General features: G+C 42.5%; 1 protein-coding gene across 3 annotated transcripts in view; it reads left to right on the top strand.

Moving 5' to 3' along the window:
• METAP1D (methionyl aminopeptidase type 1D, mitochondrial) overlaps window positions 1-18,730 on the top strand; it is a 46,483-nt gene extending 27,753 nt beyond the window's left edge. The window contains exons 3-10 of one of the 3 annotated variants that reach the window (XR_011337740.1): window positions 124-273; window positions 3,667-3,815; window positions 4,488-4,530; window positions 8,245-8,408; window positions 16,866-16,963; window positions 17,349-17,396; window positions 18,113-18,217; window positions 18,350-18,418. Coding sequence is in view for 2 of the 3 variants with exons in the window: in XM_069861123.1 (XP_069717224.1) it covers window positions 124-273; window positions 3,667-3,815; window positions 4,488-4,530; window positions 8,245-8,408; window positions 16,866-16,963; window positions 17,349-17,396; window positions 18,139-18,217; window positions 18,350-18,428 (810 nt within the window). In the remaining variant the exon portion in view is untranslated. Of the gene's footprint in view, window positions 1-123; window positions 274-3,666; window positions 3,816-4,487; window positions 4,531-8,244; window positions 8,409-16,865; window positions 16,964-17,348; window positions 17,397-18,112; window positions 18,218-18,349 lie in introns of all 3 variants that reach the window. The other 2 variants (XM_069861123.1, XM_069861122.1) reach the window with 2 other exon arrangements.
• The last annotated feature ends 872 nt before the right edge of the window (window positions 18,731-19,602 follow it).

The following is a 19,602-nucleotide window of genomic DNA, read 5'->3' as shown; positions in this document are numbered from 1 at the left end:
TAGGAAGGTCGATACTACGACAGAAAGGGCAAGCTGCCATGAAGCAGGAGGCAGTATCTGATAAAATGATCCCATTGTCGTGCTCAGTTTTCTGATCTTCATTTTCAATCCTTTTTCTCCAAGCACATAAAGAAGCCAGACTATGTGACGACAGGCATTGTACCAGACTGGGGAGACGACATAGAAATTAAGAATGAAGATCAGATTCAAGGACTTCGTCAAGCTTGTCAATTGGCCCGTCATGTCCTGCTTCTGACTGGGAAGGCCTTAAAGGTAACAATTCCAGAAATCCCGTGACAGCTTGGATGTCTTTTATGCTTTCACTTATTTGGGGGTTTTTTTCAACTCTTTTTTGTTTGTTTACCTTAATGTGCATCCAACTTTAAGTTAGATTCTGAAAAAAAGAAGGATTTACTAACATTTGTTCAGTCCATGATACACCTGTTAAATTATTTCTGTATTTTGAACCTGTGTAGTACTTAGAGTGAGTTGCTGCCTCTAGTGTAACATGTCACATGTCTGCAGTCTCCTGTTCAGACTGTGCAAATCACATGAATTTCTCATAAGGCCCACACTACATTTTTTCCTTTCATTTCATGGCCCATCTTCATTGTACGTCCTGCTTTCTGGCTCTGCATGTGGGCAAGTCTGGAGGACTGGGCTGCCCCCTCTATTCCTGTCCATCATTCAGCCCCTCGCTGTCCCATGGGGTCTGACGCGACACAAGTCATAGAGCTACTGTTGGAAAAAACAGCTGCCAAATTCCACACAATTTTCCAGAGTGCATTGATAATGAAGCCTCATGGTTTCCAGTGATGTTTCTACAGCATACTTTTGGGATGCCTCCCAAGTTAAAATGCACTGGGAGGAGCCTGATACAAGGTTTTGCAGATGAAGGAGTGCTTTTTTAGCCTTGGCTTGATATTTCATGTAATAGCACACTGGATAGTGTAAAATGGGTTGAGTGGCTGTGAGATGCAGAGATAGACGGGGACTGTAGGTCAATGACATTGACTTAAAAGGGGAAAAAATTATCAGTTTACCATATATTTTTCTTTCAGCTATCATCACACTTTCCCAGATGTTTAATTCTGGAGATGGGGTGGCCAATAACAGAACTGCCTCAAGCTTTAGTCTGACATATGCTTGTGCCTGTTTAACTTCTTTATGTGCAATTATTTTCTAGTACAGTAAGACTTACTCATGTAAATTTAAGGGCATATGCATGTTTCTAATGGATCAGGATGCAATGTGGATGATGAATGAGACCAGTTTTTCATTAATACTCTTTGGTTGCTGTCGTGTGAAATGCATGTGTATGCAGCACAGTGTAGCTTATGATATAGTTCACAGTATGTGCCAAATCATACATAATAGCAAACTGCTACATACATGTAATGAACATTTTTGAACAATAAGTGTATGAGGTAAGAATGACATGACCAGGAGCTGTGGACTGGGAGGGAGGTGGCCCTTGGAGTTTCAGTGCCAAGACCGCTGTCCAGGTCAGTCGCAGGCAAGGACTAAGCTCCATTTTGCACCAGTAAGTGTTTGGCTAAGACTCCCCTGACTAGGATGATGCTCCAAACCCCTCCCTCATTGATAGGGAGCATCATCTGTTTTCCAGCCTGATGCTGTGCGTAGCCAGTTTATACCCATTTGCTCTTGTGCCAACACCGCTCTTTAATTTAAAAAGCTTCCTGCCTTTTCTTGAGTCTGTCCCTTCATGCAGTAATAGAGCTATTACAGCTTTCAGTGCACCAGACGAAACAAACCAAGCTCTTTTAGGCTGTTCTCATAAGGTAAACTCTGCATTCCTATTTTCTCTGAAGAGCCTCATCACTCCACCTGTTCCTGTTGTTTTGCTGGGCCTGCCTTCCTTGCAGCCCTCTGAACCAGCTCTCACCTGTGCTCTAGCTAATGGCAGTAACATCCCCCAGTATAACAAAGATGCATTGCAATGCAAGGATGCAGAGGGATGAAATTTGGGCCAAGCGTGGTTCTGATATTGCCATGGGACTTAAAAATAAAACATGGTACTATATATGATAGCATTTACTCAGGTTGAGGGAAAGGTTTGGGAATAAACCAGCAAGTTCTATGACATGGAAGTATTTCGTTAGATACCGTCACATTGCCCCATCCCAAATAAGGGATGAGGTTCACGTAGGTCCCTCTCTAACATTCCTCAGAGAGCAAAATCTCCATGAAAAGTAAATCAGGTACTGTTAAAACCAGAACTTTTCACAGCGTATAAGCCTCCCATGCAGCACAGATCTGTCTGCTTAGTGTCCAAAAGCCTCATCAAATTCCTTGCAAAGAGCCGTGGCAGACAGCACCCAGTCTATAGGCTGAAGATGATAGATGGGCAAGTATAGGCAGGAGCAACAAACCTGTATTTATCCAGAACCAATGGCTGCAGTATCCAATACAGACAGCACGCCAGGACTGCGGCTACCATCCCAGCACAGAGGCTGGAACAGCTACTGCACAGCTGGGGGGTTGCAGAGTAACCCCAAATCCTGGTCTTGAGTGGATTCATCGCTGTTCACCTGCTCAGCCACATTTTCATGCTGAACAATGTGCAAGCTGAGAAAATAGGCCTGGTTATACCCTCAGCAGAGTAGACAAGCGCACTGTGTTGTATTCACCGTGCGTGATCACTGAATATTTCAATATATGGACAAGTATGCCTCTTGCACGACAGCCTACCTATATTCCACGTGTTTCTAAAAAGTCCTCCAAAATCACAGCCACTGTAGCATATGTGTACGAAGTATCATTCTCAGAGACTCAAAACTCATTCAAATCAAAATCAATTTGCACAGGAAGCCTCAAAGGCACTTCTTCTCAATGAGGGAGGTTTCCCTACCAAATTTCAAATTTCAACTCGAACCATTCCAGAGACAAAGACAATTTAAAAGAGAAGTGAGAAGAATGTTATTTTAAGCATGTGTGTTTTCCACTTCATGCATACTCAGAAAATGGCTGAATGGTTTATAAGAGGGTTTTTTTTTAATATGTAAAATTGTGAGAAAAAGATTAATCTAGAAAATGTCAAGCATAAAAATTAAGATTTCTAAAAATGATGAGTAAGCACTTGCAGATTCACTGTGATCACCCAGGCTATGGCAACTCTAAGTAAAATATGAAGCCAAATATTTAAATTATAAAATTAAAGAATACTTGGGAAACGATTTCATAAAATGTACAAGTACATCATGATAAGTGTAATGGGAGACTACAAGAATTAAGATCCTTTCTTTTACAAATAAAAAGGGAAAATAATGTTCTATTTTAAAAGAGTGAAATCATTGAAACCAGACATTTCTACAACAGCCACTTAAACAAGATGCCATGGAAAACTGGTGTCTTTGAGAAAGCAAATGTGGAAAAAAGAACAGCAAGGAAGTAGACAGTATTTTAAGTTTTCTAGGAACCTTTAAGTGCTTGTTTCTACTGCATGCTTTATTTTAAAAGCTTTTTCTCTTTTAAAAAAAAGATCCAATATATCAATAGAGTATGTCAGACAGTTTAGTGTTTTGTATCAAAGCAGCGTATTTGAAACACCCAGGATTTCATTGAAACTCCTGGCTGCAATCACATTCACTAAATAGGAGAAACTATCTTTGCTTTTTTAACTGGATGTTATGTTTGATATTTTAGGTTGGCATGACAACTGAAGAAATAGATTCCATTGTTCATCATGAAATAATCAGACAGAATGCCTATCCGTCACCTCTGGGCTATGGAGGTTTTCCAAAATCTGTGTGTACTTCTGTAAACAACGTGGTATGTCATGGTATTCCTGACAGGTATTTCCCCAGTAATATACATTTTACCACCAGAAATGAAAACGTCAAACTGAAATTAATAAATTGTGTTTAATATTGAACATACTTCAGCTTGACTAAATGTCATCTGTAGACCTACTGCAGATGCATATCGTGTTAGCACACTGTGCTGATAGATGTTACAAAAATGTATGTGAAGTAGAAAAAAAAATACTATACTGTTTGTCCAGATACTTAAAAAAAAATAGCATAATGCCTTCAGAGTTTAGTGTGTGGAAAAAAAAAACAGTACAAGCTGATATTTTTTTTCCTCCAGCAAAGTAAGTATAGGGTAAGGAATAAATAGATTTGAATTTATGTGGGGTTTTTGTATTTGCAATACATTCAGCTACTCACAAAGTAAAATATGAACCCTAGTGAGAGAAAAAGAATAAATATAATGCTAGATTTTTCAGGTGTTGATATGTTTTTTTCTGGTAGTTGTTTCTCATTATTTTATATTCAGCTACACTTGTTCTCCAAGTAGTGAGAGCTGAACATTAAAAATGGTTATTCTGTTTGCCTCTGCCTTCCTCCATCACAAAATATCTACCTCTGATTTTTTATGTATGTGTCATTAGGTGTTTATTCTTATATTTCCTTTGTTGGGAACTGCCTGTCTCCATTTTTTTGTTGTTGTTGTTTATGTTTCAGTCGACCTCTTCAGGATGGAGATATTATCAACATTGATGTCACGGTGAGTAATTCATATAAAAAAATAGTCTTTGATCAAGTTTAGAATCACTAGTAGCAACAGGAAGAATAGTGGATTGGAGATGGGGGATGCACAGATGGATGTGCTGTTTACTTCTGAGCCAAGGCGCAAGCAGCTGGTTTCTTTTTTTGTTTTTAACTGTGTGTTTATTCCAGCTAGACCCAGGCCTGACTTGAATTTAGGACTGGAATCAGATGCACTGAGATCAATGTTGGCCTAAGTGAAATGTCAACCCAATCCTGCTATGTGTCATGTTTTTGAGAAGGTGTAATTGTTATTGATCCACTGTGTAGTTAATGCAGAGCACCACAGTACTGGGCAGCAGCTGAAGATAGATATGTATGAGATGAGCTAACATGAAGAAAGCCAGCATTTTTCCTTCACTCTGCCAAGATTGATCTTCCTCTTCCTGCTGATTTTGAGTGGGGCCTGTCATTATCTTACTCTGTCATTAGAGGCTACATTGGCCTGTGTATGTCAGTCTATTTGGACAGCAACTCTTTTGCTAGCAGTGTTCCCTACATTTATTAAAATCCCCAAAGGTAGTGTTGTTTTCCATTTCTGGTATAAAAGCCCTGAACCTTTTGCACAGAAACAGAAATAGTGTGATATAACCGTGACTTAATATTTCCAGAGAATGGTTAATTATAGCTATTTAAATAAACACTGGCTGGATTTTCTTAGGAGCAATAAAGTACGGAAACTGGAAAGCTAATTCTTCTCTTATTTGGGAAAAAAATATTCCTCTCTTGCAGAAGCTTTTTTCTTTTTACTGTGTATATTTTTATTTTCCAAAAGTGAAGTTTATTTCTAATATGAGCACAGATGTCTTTTGAATCCCAGCATTATTTTGCAGTAGCATATCACATGCAAGGGAGTAACATCCCATAAGGAAAAGCTTTTTTAGTCATTAAAGAAACACTTCGTAACTTGATCCTAATTTCCATGGGCCCGAATTTCATACTGGCAGAAGTGAAGAAATCTGCAGCAGACCTACCTCTGAGCAGGAGGTTCAAGCTTTCTAAAATATTTTTTCTATTTAAATGAGGGTCAGTGGCCTTTTTCCCTTGGTATACTTGCGTGTGATCCAGAACTGAGTCTGTTGGGTTTTTCTAAATCTTACTTAGTTCTTCCCCATCTCCATGCTTTCCAATTGTAGAATTCAGGTTTACACAGTGCGATGTGTCATTTTTTAAGTATATTTTTGGGTTAAATTTTTACTTTGGTGAACTGGCATACCTTTTCTCATTTTATTAGACTAAGTCCATTTGCTACGGTGTAAAATCTAACATTTAGTTTCTTTGTATTTTTCATTTGGGGTGTTCATTTTATCTGTCAGGATAATAATGACTCCTTAGATTTAAAAAAACGTAATGAAATGTTCATATCACAGATACTTTCCATGATAAACTAACACAAACATCTTTATATTAATGTGATGTGTGTATTTTGTCCACTCTACTTTACAAATAGTGTCTGACTAAATGTTAATGGTCTTTTTGTAGATATATTTGTATTTGTTTTCTGATTACCCTCAAAATAAAAGAAATCTTGATGGTTTTGTAAATGTGGATGTTCCTACAAGGATAGGAATTGCTGATTATCTTTGTAAAGATTTTTTTATCATTTAAAACTAAACTGTGCTGTTTGATAACTGCTCAGTTTTGAAGTATGTAAGGAAAGGATGTTACTTTGCAGTGTTGCTATTTATATTTTAGCTTATCTTTAATGAGCAAAAGCGGGATATCTCACTGGTGGACAAAATAAAAATTGAACTAAGTATTTCATAACAAATTGTTTGTAATTAAGTACACATCCTATAAAAATATTAAATAATATTCTAGTTATTAAGTGTATACTTCACACTGTAAAAATTATTTGAAGAAAAAAATCCATTTTTACACAATTAAGGTGGTAGAATTTCGTAGATTAAATACAAGTTTTATTGGCTTGAATCATGTGACCTTTATAATTTATTTTAGTGTGGAAACAAAAGCATTATCTATATCTATCTATATCTATAGCAATTTTCAGCCTGCCATTACCAGGTTAACATTTCTTACAACTTGGTTCTTTCATTGACTTTTAAAGAATTAGTGTGGTAACAGTCGCTGTGGTTGTAGCTTATTAGCATCAAAAATACATAACTGCAGTTGATGGGCTGCAGAAAATATTATTATTATTAAGCTCTCCTATGTTTTAAATCTATATTTGCTTTTCCAGGATGATAATGTTTAATGCTGGGGTTTTCTGTGTTATACTTGCTAGAGCTAAAAAGAATCTAGTTCAGTTTAAATATGAACTAGCTAGATTAAAAGCTGTCTGATGGGCATTAAATTTAAAAAAAACCAAACAACAACAACAAAAAGATTTATTGGCAGTGTGGGTTGGCAGAGGAAGGTGTAGAGCAGGAGATTGCAGCCGCTCTCTGCTGGAGCAGTGGCAATACAGTTGGGCCCTTGCTGGCACTCACTGTTCTTTAAAATATCCCTCATTCCAAACTGCCTGTGTTTTCTTCACATCTTGGCCTGAACAAACCTGGCCTTGGGATAAACTGTCTGTAGCTGACATTTTTTTTTTTCAGTTTGGAATCGACCACAAAGAATGTGAGTCTGTCTTTCACAAATAGTTCACCAGTGGCAAAAGTTCAGTGCTTCAAGCATGGTGAGTTATTAGTCAGAGAAGGATAGTTGCCCACTGTTTGGGGAAGAAAAAATGTTTTAGGAGATAAAAACTGTGCACCATTTCAATTTGTCTTTTTGTAGAGAATTTGGGCTTGGTCTTAACAATTATGTTCCTGCCTGCCATACTGCTAAGCTGCAAACCTCATTTTAATGGCTTATTGCAGAGCTACCTAGTGCATAGCCAGGGTTCCCTGTGCCTGGCAGAGAATTTTTGGAGACCTGAGATCTAAAACCTATGAAATGTCAAAAGAAAAAAAAATTCTCCATACACAATTAATTCAACAGGGTGCTACGTTTTCAGAAAATGAAACTTTTCAGTGCCAGAACAGCACATTTATTCTCTTTCAAAGTTCATCACTAGAAATCAGAAGAAAAGTCGAATGTTAATGCAACATTGCAATTTAAAAATGAGGTTAAAGAAAATGTGCAGTAGCTGGCAGTGGATTTGGCCTCTGCTTTCTGTGCAGCTCCCTCTGGAAACTGGTAGCCGGGTATAGCTCTCAACCAGCTGTGCACAGCGTCACCTCGAAACCACACCAGGGTACGCTGTCTGCAGAGGAGCCCATCTCCCTGCCCGCTGCCAGTGGGTCTCCCAGCACCCCCAGCCAACACCAGGGCTCAATGTGCTGCCCCTGCAGGGTACAAGCAGGTCCCTGGCCCCAGGGTGGGCGCCCAACAGCCCCCACAGCCCCCTTCATGCGTGGCTCCCACCTATCCTTTCACATACAGCCCCCTTAGCTTTATGGTTTGTGGTTGAGCGATCCTGTCGTCTGGTGCACGGCTGGGCAGCGGTGCACAACTGTTGCATTTCTTGCGCACCTTGCAGTCTTTTTTTTTTTTATTACTCAACGATATTTTGCTTTTCTCGTCTTGTTCTCACAAATGCAGCTTAGCCGTGGTCTATCTATTGCAGTACATAGCTTGATCTTACAAAGAATGGATTTAATTAAGGAGACAAACTGTTTCTGAATGCAAAACAAGAAAATGTCTTTACATTTCTGCATACGTTTAGGTATATTACAATGGCTACCATGGTGACACTTCTGAAACCTTTTTGGTGGGCAATGTGGATAAATCTGGTCAAAAGTTAGTGGAGGTTGCCAGGAAATGTAGAGATGAAGCAATTGCAGCTTGCAGACCAGGGGCTCCCTTCTCTGTAATTGGAAACACAATCAGGTAAGCCTTATATTGACAAGTAAAGGGAGGGCTGGCAAGTGGGACAAAGGTTATTGGTGGTTTGGTATAAAGCTGATGACATGTTTTATGATTCAAAACCATCATTTCAGTCTGATATCAGTATGTGAACTGCCAAGCTATAATGTTGTTCCTTTGGTAAGAGAGATTTTTTTTTTTTTTAAGTGAATTACACTAGGGTCAGCAAAGATAACCGTAGAAAAAGTCAAAGATATTCGTAAGGTGGATTTAAATTAACACATGTAATTTGTGCTGCGTTTTTGTTTATTTCTTATTTTTATGTGAAACTGCACCACACCTGGCAAATGATGTAAGAAGGTTAGAAACCATTGTTTTCATTGTATAGAAATAACGGATGTTACAAAGGAATTAGTCAACATAAATAAGTCTCTTTGTTTAAAAAGTACAAAAAAATTTAAATTGAGAGCTTCTGATCTTACAAAGAGCAGTTCACGCTAACATCACAGGGAAAAAAAAGAGCTCACGTTCAGATATTTTTCTCTATTTTGCATGTCTTCTAGCCTTCACATAAATGCAGTCATGAGTCTTCTGATGCTGGCAGTTGTGAATAAAAATACAGCTTAGTTTTTTGAAGGTACCTATGGATTATTTTAAAATGTTTACCAAAAAAAATAGACATATATCGTATACATTTCATTAAGCGATACTTCACTGAGCTATTAATGGTCCTACCTTGCTATTGAATACATTCTGATTACTTAAAAGCTGCAAGGCTTAGTCACCTTGAAAGGATGCTGCTTTTTTTCTTTGTAAACCTTCAAATACTTTAAGGAAAAAAAAAGAGTACAGCAAAATATCAGTTAAATGTATTTATAGCTTTAAAAATATTGTAACAGAGTCTGAATCAAACTTTAGTAAAACCTCTTTGGGTTATATCTGAGAAGCTTTTATTGAAGACTTTGTATAAAATTGTGTTTTTGACAGTTTTAAATTATAGGCTAACTAGCCTGGAGAAAAAGGATAGTGTCTTTCTGTTCTTTCATAGGAAATGTTGAATCAGACCCCTACTGGGAAAAGAAATTTAATGCATATCTCGCTATCTTACTGTCCATGAATATAATAGAAGTGAATTCAAAATGTAGTTTTATTTTTGCAAATGGGATGAGTCGATAGATGCACCTCATATTTTTGAACACCTAGGGTTCAACAAATTTACTGGTGGTGCTCTTGCATTTTAACAAAATTTATTCTTGAGTAGAAGGGGGCACAGAACACTGGATTCTTATTCAAGCATTCTATCGAGCTCTGCATTCATGGCTGTGTCTAAAGGGCATGTCAGCCTTTGATTCTCTCTGAGAGGTAATTATCCTTTTCCTGTCACGGAACAACAAATGATAGCTAACTACAGAGGCACATTTGCAGTAGTCACATTCATCAACTGCAGAAAAAAAAATTCAATTTAATTGTGCAACACAGCTGCACATAGGCTTTTTGAGCATTTCTGTTGTTCTCCCTGTCTTGCTATTCCTCCCTCCAGATCTATTTTTTAAACTTTTTTTCTGGTTATTTTTTTTCCCCCTTTTTGTCTCTTCTTCCATTTTTACTCTCTGTACTTTCTTGTTAAAGTAATTTTCCTTTGTGGCTCTCATTCTTTTTTCCCCATTGAAGGCTATGAATGTAGAAAATTATCACAATTACTCATATAATTGAGCCTCTTTGTAGCAAGTGCAACTCCAGTAGCCTTTCTCCATCATGAAAATGGTTTCATTATAGGGTTTTTCATATTCTCTGACACCATCTACACAGAGGAACAGGCGTGCAGATGAGATGTACTAGGAACAGGGTAGATCAGTAAGGTCACAGTAGGAATAATTAGCTCTGCTATGGAAAGAGCATCTAGGCCTTTTACTGCTACATAAATGTACTGTCCGTGGCTTTTAGTCACAAAAAAACTTACTAACAAATGGAGCTCCCGCCTACTACTTTGAAAAAAAGATTTGTATCAACACTACAATTTTCCATCATTAAGACTAATAACACAGAGCCTAGTATACATCAAGGGGAATAAAAAGAAAAATCTCACATTCAAGTGGCGGCTGGGTGCTGACCTTTGTTCCCTTTTTTTGTGTTCAACTTAACTCTTTACAAAAAAGAGCCACACGCCACACCAACATGCAGGTGAACTCCAGCTAGTGCTAGGAAAGCATGGCATTCAGTTGGAAAATTTGATAAATCTCCATGCAGGATAATGCATTTCATTACAGATTCACTACATTAATTCTAGCTGTATTAAAAAAAAAAAAATGAGAGATGAAGAGGAAAAAGAACAGAATTGAATGAATGTGACATTGGATTTTTGCTGTGTTGCTACAGAGGTCAGTTTACTTGCAAAGTGTAAATTTATAGTCAGCACCTCCTTTGAAAAGCAGATTAATCAGAGCTAATAGGTGTTCAAAACTACATATGAAACAGCAGGTCATTAAGTTTATTTCTCAAGATTTTATTGTGTCAATGATTTAAATGTGCTGATTTGTTTAGAACTACTTTAACACTGCCTCTGCTGAAAGATTGCCTTGGTTTGGTGAAACTGTGTTTCTGGTTATTCATCATTCAACATTTGCATGCAGACAGACATAAATAATACACACATACGTCAAAATTTTTAGTTTCAGGAGATTTAGATGTCATAAATACCTGAGAACAACCACCTACAAGCTGAAAACCTTTAGGCGCATCAGAATGGAAATGTGTCTAGGTTTCTTTCCTCAATGTTCCTATAAAAGTGCTCAAGTGATACGCTGAACATATCTTAGGCACAAATAATCAGAATATTTCTTTTCTACAGTAGGTTTAGGAATAATTATGTTGCAGAGGTAAGTTTGTGCTCAGTGTTCTAACATAGTCTTTGTTATGGAAACTCGATAGCTGGCAGTATTTCATGGGTAGCAGTTCCTTCTCCCATCGGCTACAAGTTGCAAATAAAAAATTGCATGGATTTGTGAGTTAATTTGCTTAGAAAGATTTGAATCTTTGCCACCTGTTCTGATTGAAGGTGGTGGCAAAACCATTGGTCAGCTCCAGTGGAAACAGAGTTGGACCCCGTGTTCCATTTTCTTCTGCCGTTTCTGACACTTTTCTTTCATACAGAAATGATTCTAGTTTCAAATCTACTTTTTAGACGGTGAGTTTAGGGACATGGAAGTGTTGTAAGGATAGAAAGCTAAAAAATGTAGATGTGATATGGTTAAAAAAAACCAATTTCCAACTCCTAGGAAAAAATAGTAGTGATGAAAGTATTAATAAATGGTTTTAAATGTTTAACTCATAAGTATATGTTTTGATATTAATTTAGAACAATATAAAGCGGATTTTAAAAAAATCTGTTTCTATCAGATTATGCACATTTAAACAATAAGTGGCTCAGGCAAAATAAGTCATTTTAATGTCATCTGTGATAGATTTTCCTTGACAGCTACTGTAAATTACAATTACACTGCTTCTCTCTGCACTCGAAAGTAAGCATTGCAATAAATTATCTTTTATTTCAATCCATCATGTCTGCTTTCAGAAACAGAGAACCTCAAATAAAAGTTCAGCACTATTGTAAGAAAAATACAGTAATTTGTGTTCCAGTTTGAAACTAAAATGTACCTTTCTTTCAAAAAACAATTGTTGGCTTTCAAAAATATTACTAATTATACCTCAACATTTATTGTCATTATAGGGAATCCCTGAACTTGTGCATTCCCTCAGTCTAGGATTTCTTTTTAAGAGAAAAATACTTTAATATTTTCTCAGTAGAATTTTGTAATTTCTCAAATTAGATAATATGGTACTATTCAAAACAGAGATTTTTATCATAAGCAAATCCGGTGTGGACTGATGCTGTTTTCAAGAATTTTTTGAAAAATGCAAATATGTTTTCATTTTGCTAACAAAAAAAAAAAAAAGGTGCATTCATATAGATCCTTAAGTAAGAAAAGAGTTATCACAGGTCTGTTATTGCTTTCAGCATTTCCCAAGCGTGTTCACTGCCCAGAAATGGAAGACAGGTTTCTTTAGCAACTTCAGCCATTCATATCATGCTGCTCTACCAGGCTGTTGTTGAGGAAGTTTCATCCCTGGGGAGAGAAGCTGGCGCTTCAGGGGAAGCATCCCTAGCTGGGAATCAGTTCACCAGGATGTTCAGCCTGGGTAGTGAGTGGCCTATGCCGTCTTGTCTTTCCTCGTGCCACCAAGAGAGGCAATTCCTATCAGTGCCGAAAACGGGATTTGTTTCACTTTGTTTCAGTGAGGGCTTAGAATACCAGACCAGACCTGCCTGGAGGAAAAAGCAACAGAATTTGGTACAAAAGAAAATAAAATGCAGGGTTTGAGGTACGAGTTCTCCCCCACAAAAAATGGGAGTTCCAGTCCAAAAACTGAATAGATGGCTTTTCCTCTGGAGCTGGGATGCCTGTTATCCTGTAGACACTCCTAGAGGCTGTCTGCACAGGGCCAGATCCCCAAGGAAATTCTTTCCAGCTTCTTTGTGGGAGGGATTTATCCCATTCACCCAAAAACTCCTTTCAGGGGAGGCTCCAGAGTATCAGGAAGAGCTTTGGAGGGAGTTGGTCCTGCCAGTTGCTGCTTCATGGCATTTTCCCTGTTGGGCTGCTGACAGGACTGCAGTGTGTGTCCCCACACATCCCTCCTTTAGGAGAATTAGCTGTTGTCTGGCATAGGAAGAGGATGCTCAGCAGGGAACTGACACCCATCTCTCCTGTCTCTGCCCACTCCCAGATGCTGCTACAGGAGAGGCTCGACCTGTGGCTTTAGGTGGACAGCCTAGCCCTCAGTGATGTTCCTTTACCAGCTGAGCTGGTCCATCCTGACACCAGACACTTTGCTTGGCTGTGTCATCAGCAAAAGAGGAGCAGCACTGCCAGTACTTGACTCTGCAGCCACTGGGCTGGAACATATGGCAGCAAAACATAAAATCAAGTACTGGGCTCATTAAATGATTATGCTTTTAATCCTTCCCAATTCACCTCTGCCCAAGCATGCAACATGGCTCAAAGAATAAAATATATGAGGCTAAATGTTATCAATGAATATTTTTAACACTGAAATTATTCTGAAGAATTCTTTTCTTCTTTCTTGATGCTGTCAGTGCAGCATAGCTCTGCTACCCCAGCCTTTGCTCTGGAAGTGTAAGATTTGGCGAGGGGAAGCTCCATGGCCAAGGGGAACTGGCAGACTGGCACATCCACCCAGGACGCAGCTCTCCTTTCCCACAGCAGATGCCAGGCAGTCCGGCTCAGCCATGCCGACTCCAGCCTCATGCCATCACTGCTTTCCTGCTTGCATTTAGGAATCCTCCATCTGCTTATCTTACACTGCCTGTCCACAAGGAGCAGCGCATGGAGCTGGGACTGCAATCTTGCCTTCCAGGAAAGGCTGGAAAGAAAGGCCACCGCTGACAGATCCTGAGCTGGGCAGTGAGACAGCGAGACCAAACGCTGAGCTGTTGTCAGCAGCAAATGGCAAACTTGGGCAAAAAATGCCCTGCTCCATGACATCCTGACTGTTTAGCCAGATTCCACAGCCGGGGAGTCCTGGAGTCTAGACAGGCTGACCAAGATCAACAGTTCCATTCCCTCTTCTTGAGTCTTTCCAGCCAGCATTTACAGCCAACGTGTACGTGTACAGGATTACCTTTGCAAGTTTTAGCTAGGGTTAGTAGCTTTGGTTTTTTATGAAAGCTGAATATTTTACTGTAACCCTGCAAGGATGTAAGAGGTCACTAGTATATTTTAAGTACTCCGAAGTAAAGATAGTAGTTGTGGAGTTAAATTCCCCATAAGGTGCTTCTGAAGCACATGCAAATAGTAAACACAGATTGAACGTGGCTGTGTTTTATATTTGCAGCTTATTTTCTCTGCAGGTTTTCTCTGTGTCACTTCAGGTTCATTGGCCACATTACATTTTATGTAAAGAATACTCAAGCTCTGTCTGTAGACATTAAGGGGAGGAGGAGAAGAGGCACAGGCATCCGTCAGTGCAGATGTCAAAGCCCTGTGAGCTCAAAGATCCCCTATTTTGATCACAGACGGTAACCACTGAGGTACTCACGCCAACAGAGTTGTTTTCAAGCTGTTTGGCAAGAAAGTCTCAGGATTCACTATTGAAATTCTTTCACCCCATAAGGATGGGATACTGCTTCAACACAGCCTTCTGTGTGCCCTGGCACTCCTTCACCCTGCGCCCAACACGCAGCTGCTGCTGCCACCACCTCGGTGCCAGCTGAGTGCTGGGGGAGAGGAGCTTCCCCTGCCCGCGAGAGAGGATGTAGCTGTGGTGTTCGAAGAACAGCTTCCCATCTTGTTACAGAACGTGGAGGTCTGGGGGATGAAAATCCTGTAATAATGCAAAACATCTCAAAAAATGACTGTGCTCTTTCAGTGGGCAGGGATACCGTGTCAGGACAGCAGCAAAGCTGAGTGGGGTTGTTCATGCCTTTGCAAAAAGAATTGCAGAAGAAGGTGCAAGAAAAGCTTATCACATGTTGCATGGACGGCTTCTCCTATCTCTCTTCAAAGAATCACTTCACCCATATGGGAATCATTATCTTCATTGATCTGGGCTTGTCACAAGAGATCTTCCATTTCGTGTATGTTTCTGAGCAATACAGCTTTCTAACTCCTCAGTATTCCCTGTGCTTCTTCCTTGGCCTTCAGCTTCATCATAGCCAGGATGCCAAGTCTCTGACCCAGAGTGGGTAGTATGTTAGAGAGGCAGTAGAGAAAGTCTTTTCCATCGCTAGCAGGACTTATCAATGCAAAAACCTTCATGATTTTTTTTCCACATAAATGATGTATGAAGTACAACTCTGGATTTTTAATACAACCAAGTGGAGCCCAACTTCTAGCCTTATTAGTTATCCTTTCTGCCAGTGCTAAGGAGTATGGAGACAGCCAGACTTGAAAGTTCAGTTCTTCTCCAGAGTTAATGAATGAAATGTGATTAATTTTTCTGTCAGGGCAATGGGCAGGTAAAAGCTAATACACAAACCCTATTAAAACATGCTCTTAAGGTCTGAGTGCTGCAGCGTGATTAACTGTTGACCTGACTCTTCCCTCTTGTCACCGATTTGCTCTGGTGGAGCACCATGTCCCTCAGCTGCAGTGGCATTAAGTTCTGGGACAGTGACCCACGGGCCCTGGAGCCAGCGCTGCAGGGACTGGGGAGCCTGGTGTGTAAAGGGATTACAGCAAGGTGAGGCCACTTTACACCTGAATCAGGGCCTCCCGGGGGGTTTAACGCGCTTTAATTTCTGTGAGAGCTTACACATTTGTCTGAGTTTCTCAACTTCCCCACTTTTCTGCCTGCAGTCCAACTCTGAGAAAGCATTTGTTAGGGTCTAAATGTAGGCAAACCTGAAGTTTATAAGTGCCTGCCTTGATGAAAACGAACAGATGAAGCTGAAAGGTGAAATCTTGCAGGCTAAGTGCCTTTTTGTCTTGCTCCTGTTTGCTTTTAGAATTAGCTTGGGGATGATACACAGGGGTGGGGGCAGCTTCCTTGTCATTTCTAATCCACTTCCAGGTGCCCCCAAATCTCCACACATTTGTGTTGTGGATGTGGCCAACCCTCCCGGTGAGCTGCCTCGTGTCACTCCCGACAACACTGTTTGAGGAAGGACAGAGACCGAAAGCGAAGCCTGCAGGCATGGGTAGGCCCAGCAGCCAAAGGACACTCCATGTATCTCTAGGTCTTCCAGTTTTTAGGGATTGAGATAGGACTTTGCTTTCCTGACATGGATGAGGGTAGGTGCTGGGCTGTGTTCCTGCAGGCAGCTGTTGGAGTCGCCCCTCCCTGGAGCAGGCCGCAAAGAACAGGACACATCTCCCAAGCAGAACTGAATTGCTGTAACTGTTATGATTTGGTTTCACTGCTGTTGTGATCGGTTCATTAGAAATATGCTGTTAATTGGCATGACCAATATATTTCGGTACGGAACACTTGCAGTGTTTTGAAAAGGAACAAGTAAGGCTCTTAACTGTCCCCTTCAGCTGCAGGACCCTCTTCTCCTGCAGGAAGCCCAGAGTGGGCGGTGATGTGCCGGGGCCCCAGCTGCACAACTGGGCTGTCATTTAGCTGTCCCATGTGAAAATGAGTTCCTGGTGAGCTCACGGAAAAGGTGACCGAACAGGGAGATGGCGTGCTTACACCGCAGGGCTGTCTCAGGAGCTACCAGCCTCTGCCGACAGGCCTGTTAACTCTGAAACCTAACGATGGCTCATTGGTGGTTGCTGTCTTTTGGAGCGGGCGCAAAGTGGCAAACCAGCACTGGGGTGGGGGGTGAGCACTTGCAGGATCCGAGCGATGCTGCTGCGGGTGCCAGCGGGGTGGCAGGGGCCGAGGCTGGGGCTGGGGCCGGCTAGTGGAGGTGTTGGTCGGGTCGCGCTCCCTCACCGTGTCTTCTTTGCCCCACAGCTCCGTGGCGCAGCAGGGAGGCTTCCAGGTCTGCCCCTTCTTCGTGGGCCACGGCATCGGCTCGTACTTCCACGGGCACCCCGAGGTGTGGCACCACGGTGAGCGGCCCCCGCGCTCGGGAGGAGCGGGCGCAGCCCCGCGGCCGCTGCCCCCGGCGGGGCCGCCCCGGGAGCCGGAGGGCAGCCCCGGGCTCGTCCTCTGAAAGCCGCTCGGGTTGTTTTTCGGGACGCGTCGCTGATTGGAGGGAGCCGTCGGGGCAGCTCTCCCGTCCCGCACCCCCAGGGCCCCCATCCTGCCCGAGCCCGTCGCGGGGCGAAGGAAAATCGCAGCCGAAGCGCTCGGGGCCGCGGAGCCGGAGCCGCCGTCGGGGCGGGCGGTGGGAGCGGCACCTGCGGGGCTGAGACCGAGCGCTGCTGGCGTTCGCCGGGGCGAGGGGAAAAGGGGCCCCGCCAGCCCTAAACGCGGTTTTGTTTTCTTTCGTAGCCAATGACAGCGATTTGTTAATGGAAGAGGGAATGGCGTTCACGATAGGTGAGTGACTGCGGGGTTTGCTGGGAGAAGGCGCACCGGCTCCTCACCGGGGCGGGGGGGGGGCGCATCGGTGACACCGACCGATTCGCGAGCAGCTTAAAATACCGACTTTTAAAGAGCCTTAGGGAACCGACGGGATCAAATAGCTTCGGAACGATAAGGTTTAGGAAACGAAATGTTTATTATAAACCGCAGCGAATCGCAAATCCGGCGCGCGGTTTTGGCCGGTCGCTCGGGCCCGGAGCCCCCGCGGGGCTCGGTGGCTCCGGTGTCCCCGCTGCCCCTCGCTGCCCGCCGGGAACCGCGATAAACACAACCGGGGGAGCTCGGGGGAAGCCCTCGTCCTCACCGCCTGACTAAACGGCGCGGCAATTAGAGGGAAATGAGGAAATTGTTAAAAAAAAATTCAAATATTTAAAGCTATCTGCCGTTTCTAAGTGTGGTTGGCGCTTTGGTTGTTACCCACGGGGTCCTAATTAAAGCTTGATTAAAATTCCCCGCTTTAACAAAAGAGAAATGGGCAACTTCCTACTTGGATATTCCATCTTCCTGCCTTGATACTCCATCTTCCCACCTTGATATTCCATCTTCCTCCTCAGTTCACCTTTTAGTGCTGCAAGAGGGTGGACGGACCCGTGCAGAGGGGGAGCTGCCTGTGGGACCCCCGCTCCTGCCTTTCCTCCTTCACATCCTCACAGCAGCCCCACTAGTTTTAGGCAATGTTTTGTTTCTCTTGTTGCAGAGCCAATAATAATGGAAGGATCTCCCGAATTTAAGATTCTGAAGGATAAATGGACTGCGATTTCTGTAGACAATAAAAGGTGCCTGATTTTATTTTTCAACCTTTCTTGATCACTGACGGGGTGGGGGACGACACGGGGGGGAGGGTGAGTTTTACAGGCATGGTGGCTGCGTTTACCCCCTAATAACTAACTGCTAAATGTGCATTTCAGATCAGCGCAGTTTGAACATACCATTGTGATTACCTCAGAGGGAGCAGAAATCCTCTCTAAAGTGGTGGAAGAAGCCTAAAGATTGAGCAAGGTGGAGAGACTCACTCGGCTTCTGAGATTTCCAGTTTCACTTGGGACAGAGAGGAGTTTCTGTAATTTCTGTGGGGAATGGGTGCTGTGTAAGCCACTTCAGGGGACAGAAAAAGCAGATTGAGAAATCAGCTGTGGACATAGTCCTTTCTGTGTGTTACCTGGTGAGTATTTAATAAAAAGTTCCTTGGCTTGATTGTGACCCTGGCAGTTGCCATGCACAGCCTGCAAGTGCAAAGGGTTTGGGTTATTTGGGGTGAGGGTCAGAGAGCCCCTCTCTCCCAGGTCCTATGTGGGACAAACACGTATCGGATGACACAGTCTCAGTGCAGCTGAGAGGACCGAGGAACGTAGCATTTTCCCTTTATAGCTGAGGTATGGAGTCAATTTGTCCTCACTGCAATTAGCACAGTGCTGTTTCCCAGGCTGTAACTTCTACTATGACGGAAAAAAGTTTCCGGAGGGTGGCAGGCAGAGACTGCAGCCTCTTCCCTGCAGCCATCCCATCTCTCCCTCTTCCTGCCTCGGCTAATTTTTCTTTACACAGCACAAAAAGTGATTAAAAATTAGATGCGAAGTGGGCTTCTCTAGAGATCAATAATTGCCCTGCTTGAAGAATTAGCCGGTTTGGGGTAATCACTGCTCTGCGGTGCCCACGTTAGTTAAGGGCGAGGCACTCTGCAATTTAAGTGTTTAACAGAGGCAGAGGAGTTTGTGGTCTGGAAGATGAGCCCCAGCTCCTGCCCGAAGTCTGGAGCCGATGGTCCTCATGGGCTGCGGGTTCCTGCTCGGTGCCCTCCTGTCCCGGGCCTGCCAGGGACAGAGGCTTTGGGCTGGAATTAGCTGCTTGCTGACCGCCCTGTCGAGCCTGCCCTGTCTGCCCTTGGTACTTGGAGGTTCCCGGAGCAGGACCTGGTCCTGTGAAATGCGGGGTAGCCTTGAGGATAAAAGAAGTAACATCCAGAAGAGGCCCAGACCCACAGCAGCGGTGATGCAGTTTTGGTACCAATAACACCCCGAGTGGCAGCAGATGCGGTTCCGTGCCGAGTGCCGGCCGGTTGTGTGTGCAGGTGACCGGGGCTGCTCAGCACCGGCTCCCTCAAAGGTCCAGGGCAGGAGTAAGCCGCTTTCTTACAGTTTTACTCTGCTGTTTGCTTTCGTTG

This window comes from Phaenicophaeus curvirostris, chromosome 7 (assembly GCF_032191515.1).
Source record: "Phaenicophaeus curvirostris isolate KB17595 chromosome 7, BPBGC_Pcur_1.0, whole genome shotgun sequence".
Classification (NCBI taxonomy): Eukaryota; Metazoa; Chordata; class Aves; order Cuculiformes; family Cuculidae; genus Phaenicophaeus; species Phaenicophaeus curvirostris.
The sequence above is the reverse complement of the archived record's forward strand: the minus strand, read 5'-3'. Positions and strand labels throughout refer to the sequence as shown.